At 30.0% G+C, this 6,000-nt stretch overlaps 1 protein-coding gene across 1 annotated transcript in view; it reads right to left on the minus strand.

The window, feature by feature from the left end:
- Positions 1–5,748, minus strand: part of LOC121126226 (uncharacterized) — a 113,223-nt gene extending 107,475 nt beyond the window's left edge. The window contains exon 1 of the mRNA XM_040721543.2: positions 5,263–5,748. Coding sequence (XP_040577477.1) covers positions 5,263–5,564 — 302 coding nt within the window. The 5' untranslated portion in view covers positions 5,565–5,748. The remainder of the gene's footprint in view (positions 1–5,262) is intronic.
- Positions 5,749–6,000: the final 252 nt, after the last annotated feature.

Here is a 6,000-nt window from a genome sequence, read left to right on the forward strand (position 1 = left end):
CCCAAGATGAATGAATAAAGGAAAATCCTTATCAGGAGGAGAATGGAATGTGACATTTGCTGGCTTCTGATGATTTGTTTTTCATTAGATAAAGAAAAAACAAATGATTATTTTATTACACATAAATAATAATTTATTTTATTTATAATACCATGACAACTTGTCAAGTTTTAAGTTTTACACACTCTGCTAATCAAAATTTGTTCTATTGTGATTGTTGTTGAAGAAATAAATAGTTCTAGACATATATATATACATACGTGCTTCAAAATAAACATACACTGTTACAGATGATGCCTGAGAAGTATTAACTATTCAACTAAAAACTAGTTTTTCTATTAAAAATTTATGTAACAATGATATTGACATTGCAAAATACTGATTAGTATAGATACATAACTACTTTTTTTTAAATGTTTGGAGGTGCATTTATTGAGGGATACCAATTAATTGATTACTATGATTTGAAATATTCAGTATGTGATTATTTTATATAAAAATCTTAGCTAGAATGTCCAATTTTAAGCTAAAAGGTTTATTGATGTGAGTGTAATCAATTTCTATTTTTCCATACTTATATTATAGGTTTTAAATATATCGACACGTATCATAAAAATAGAGCTAAAGTATCACTTGGGACTATTCACCTCTGAACTGTATGATTCTTTACCTGTAAATTGTTATTTAAAACAATAATGGTTTTAAATTTGGAAGGAGATTTCCAGCTTACATTAAATGCATTGACAAAAATAATTACCTCTTTTCATTGATTAAAAATCTAGCGTATCACCTTATCAGTCAGTCGTTGTACTATTCATTCTAAGCAATTTCCTTTATCCTCTACGAGTGCATATTATTCAATGGTATTCTAAACTACAAACATGCAATTCACTAATTTACCCTATTGTGATTGCTTCAATCAATTTGTACATTTAAAGCATTATAAACATGCATTATAATCAATAAAAGATTTATTCATTCAATATTCATAATTTATAAGCAATTTTTCGTATTCATAAAAATTACCACTTACGAAGTGTTGATTATTGCCTCATACACTAAAGTAACCACTTGGTTTCGTTTTAAAAAAATCACGAAAACTCACTACAATAGATTTAGTAACAACAAGGGTAATCATTGAGTGCAATGTAGGGCTGACTCAATCCGAAATATTGGGCTAAAAATTGATCTTGTACCTTTCCTTGCAACCGGTCCTTGAAAAAACCTTCCAAATTTTAGAATGTGTCTACAAAACATCATTTTCACTCATAAATTAGTAAATTACCTTAGTTTAACAATTGATTTCGAAGCGTAAAATTATAATATTTTTCATAGACGAGAATAGTTTATCGTTATTCTTAAATAAAGGCCTAATTTAAAATATTATGTATTCTTATTAAATTTGATCAAGATTAATGACAGTGGTTTATATATGTTAACCCGTCATTTAATAATTAGAGTTCCTTGAAATGGTTTTTTTATCAACTAACCAATGACCATTCAACAATAATTGCAAAAAGCAAAGTCTATTAACCCTTTGTTAGTGAACTGGGACTTGAAACAGTATTAATATGCACTTGAAACTTTTAGTAGAATAAATAAAACTGTTTGTTGTTGCGAATATGTATTTTCTAGGACCGATTCGCAATTTTTAGACAAAGTTTGGTTAATTTGATTAACTTATTCAATTTTAAGCCGTTCTTTTATTTTGTCTATTTCTCGGTTTTCAATTTTAGCTATATACATTTAATATCAGCTGTTATCCCATAAATTACACTCCATCTCATCAAAGTTAAAGAGTTTAGTTTTAACACACAAAAGTTTGTTAACCGTAATTCATATTTTATAGAAGTTTTTATCAAAAATAAAAATTATAATATTTCAACTCTAATGATCACAAATAATATCTTGGTGATGCCCAAATCTAATGTTGGTATGATTAATTAGCGTAATTTAGAGTCTATGCTTGCTATGTATCAAGGATCAAAATTAGCTTAATATTTAAATTAGGGTTTAATCCCCTTTTAATTACTAGGTAAAAAAAAAGAATGCTCACTAACAGAGAGTTAAAAGGGTCAGTTGACTATGCACCAAAATATGCAATCTTTGATTTGGCAATAATGTTGTAATTGATATTGCAGTTTTCTTGTCACAATTCCTAGATTAATGAACTGGGAAACAAATTGGGACTGCTAGTGTTTATCATGTTAAAGCACCAAAATCAAAAGTGTGTATGTATCAAAAGCAAAAAAAATGGATTTTATAGAAGAGATATAAAACAACAGAATTTATATTTGAGATTTGGGAAATAAAATCTATGTACAAACGTATAAAATTGAAAATGTATTTTTAGTAATCAGCTCACTGTATTGTTTTACTGAATAACTGAATAGAAAATTGTAGTAACTTTGACTAAGGACAATTCAAGTATGAACTGTATGTGTCTTTACTCGTAAAGTGTTATAATATAAAATAAGAAAACCTAGATTCCAACCAACTCGAATATACTTTAACAAGACAAACGACATACGTCATTTGAATTTGAATTTAGTTGCCACTTGTCACCCATTGGTCTACTCATTTCTACCTTTCTGAGATTAGCAAACTCATTCATATTCATTTTCCACGAGTTTATATTTTACATGTATCCTATACTACTTCAAACAACCAAAAGATTACCTGACTCTCAAGCGGAGATGCAATATTTTCCATGGTACACACTTATCTATTATTTATTTCAAGAGTAAGATTTGAACTAGAGGTTTTGTGAGGACATTTATTCGAGAAAAACATCTTAGCATAGTGCTTGACGAAACTTTTATTTTATGTGTGAGCCCTCAGGTCTAATAATTGCCTCAATTGGACAACTTAAATACCTTGCAAACCATGAAGAGTCAGACTTCTTCTTGATGGAAACATCTAGAGGCTGGAACTCATGTGATGAGTAGCACAGATCCTCTCCTTTAGACGTGCACAAATAGAGTAAACTAAGGGGTTCAAGTCTTAAGAGAAGGGCAGCCAAATATTGAGGTTCTAAAAGTCCGAAAAGTTGTGTCTCAGAAAGGTCTCCATCTTGAGTGAAAACAAAGTTGTCCCCAAAGTTTTCTTTGTCCAGTTTCTTATCCAAAAGTTTTATGTATGCATCTGCATTGATCTGTTCCTTCATCTCTATATAAATGGGAAGGTAGACTCCATAGCACCCAAGACCATGGTTCCTACTGGATTTTTTGTTCTGAAGATATGTTTCACTACAACTGAGAGAGATTGTCTGGGTATTCTGTTTTAATGTAGCAACATTGCTACTGCCTTGAGAAAATTTAGGATCTTCTTTCCTCTTTACAACGGTCTCAGATAGTTCTATTAAGCAATAGGATGTCTTGCTGTCCTCTTCCGTGATTTTGCACCAATGTCATTCAAGATTGAAAATAATAAACTATGTACCACTAGAAAAGATTAATCCTATAAAGGAAACATCACTTGCAACGACAACATCTTTCCAAATTCTGTGGCCAATATCTTTTAGTATTTTATTATGTGAAATATCCGGGATCGTTGTTTACGTTTTATCATTGTCTTAAACATTGCTATAGTAAATCTTAATTCACTTACAAATATATTTTCTTTAAAAGATCTACTAAATCAGTGCATTATAAAGCCAAGAACCAATTTTCTTTTATTCATATAATTGCCACTTACGAACTTTTGGCTGTGACCCTAGGAAATGGAATCACACCGTGAAAAATTTGTGACTAAGTTGACTTTATAATATTTGAAAAGTCCAATAAAGATTTATCTTGAACTATTTATGATTGAAATTAATAGAATAATAATTATGGCAAAATATGACAAATTTTATCAAAGGGGAAATTGATAGTTTTTATTTTTATTTTTAAATATATAAATATTTTTAATTGTCTGTCAAAAAGCAAAATAACTTATTATTTCTGCTTCATTCTTTCAATAAACATTAGGTATTTTTAATAATTCTGATAACGAATGGTTAGTAATGATTGTCCAGTATACACATTCCTAATAGAGGAAAAGTCATTTGTCTTGGCATTTTTTACAAGAAAAATGACAGTCAAAGCATTTTTTCCTGTCTATTTTTTTGGGAAGATGGAGACAAATTATCATTTGTATTCTTGTACAAAAAAAAAAAGATTCAACGATATCATTATGATATGATAAAGCACAAAAATAACTAATTGTTATAAGATATAAATGAATATAACGTCTATTTGGAAATTAAATAATTGTACATTTCATATAAAGACTCTACGTAGACTAAACCTTTTGACTCTACGCATTTATTCATTATTTTAATATGTAATGATTAAATTGTTATGTAGCAATTCTGTTTAAGACACAATTATTCTCAAATCATGAGTTGATTTTGTGGGTTTGAATGTAAGGTACAATTTTCTTTTGGATATTTTTTAAAGAATACTGATTCAAAATTAATTTCATATGGCCTTATTGTACCAATGTTCAGAATCATTAAACAAACAACACGTAAAAAATCCATTTTTAAATCGGTCAAGATCTAAATTTAAATAATACTGATTATTTTGCAAAACTGATCAAGATCAAATTAATTTATGAGATCGTTTTAGACCAAATGTTTATCTGGATCTGACTCAGAACGGACTTTTAAAAGGACCTAATAAGTAAGGTCTACCAAAATGATAATGGTCTAAGGCCGGCTATAGATTTTCAAACTCTTCTTATACTTTGTCACAAGTAAAATATTCAACTTCAACGCATTGAAAATGAGCCGATCCCGAAATTTTTTTCCCTGAGTACCTATGTCGTTTAATTTTTGACCAGTCTAGGTCAAACTTCTTTTCGAATCCAATTTTTTCGTTTACTAAATGATCTATCGTTTTAACACTGGTATATGATTATTAGACTAGAATTGCAATTCAGTCCAGGACATCATTTTTTTAGGTTCGTTGATAAATGATTTTTTTTCTATTACAAAACATTGGATCAGACCATGGTCATACATTGTGAACAGATCTTCCCTTTTACCCCAAAAAATAATATTTTTTATCAGTACAATCTGGATCAAATTTTACTACAAGACTGATTCCGACTGATTTAAGACAAGATTTGTATCAACTTAGAAAAATTATTAAGTAATCCAACCACTTTATTATTTCGAGAGCGAAACCATAGACTAATAGGGACATGTACAGGTGAGTTTTGGGGCAGATAAAATAAATAAAAAGCCTGATGGACATTGATGCCAGTGGATCCTACCTGATTTCCTCTCGCGGATGCCGCTCCATACACATTTCCACACACTTTCCCCACAGAAACTCCTTTTTAAACTTGGAAGTAACTAGCTTTTGTGCCAAAGAGTCACATTGTCCCGCACAAGTGGTCGGAGAGACAGCTCCATTCTCAAACTCGGAGAGATACTCCGTGCCACAAAGTTCATACTGACAAGAGTCCTCAATTTCGTAGTTGGAGAGAAATGGTGCGTAGGGCTCCCGTCCTGGGGACTCCAATATGCAGGCTGAAGGTCTGATTACCAAGAGTAGGAGGGGAATTAAATTCATAGTTTGGCTCACACTTTGACTCTTTTTATTATTTTTATTGATAATTGTATTATAAATTTTACAGATTTAAGTGTTTGACAACTTATAATTGGTTATTATATATTTATTATGTAAATTTTCGACAGAGAGATAAAAAAATGACGCTTCACAGAGAGCAATGTTTGAAGGATACTGAACATATATTATGTAAACATAAAAATATTTTTTTCTGCGTTTCGACAGGACGAGTGCGCTTTGAGATTTGGGAGAAGGGCACGGAACTTCTTCTTTTTTTTTTTTCTCCCTATAAATATTTTTTACGGCCGTTTATTTTGAGAAATTGCAACGTTCTTTTAATACATAAAAAATTGACATAACATCATTTTAACAAACTATTTATTTACTTTCATAAATGTGATGCGTCAACATAAAAACAAATATCAAGGAAAATGAGAAA

The sequence above is a fragment of the Lepeophtheirus salmonis genome, chromosome 11 (genome assembly GCF_016086655.4).
Source record: "Lepeophtheirus salmonis chromosome 11, UVic_Lsal_1.4, whole genome shotgun sequence".
Classification (NCBI taxonomy): Eukaryota; Metazoa; Arthropoda; class Copepoda; order Siphonostomatoida; family Caligidae; genus Lepeophtheirus; species Lepeophtheirus salmonis.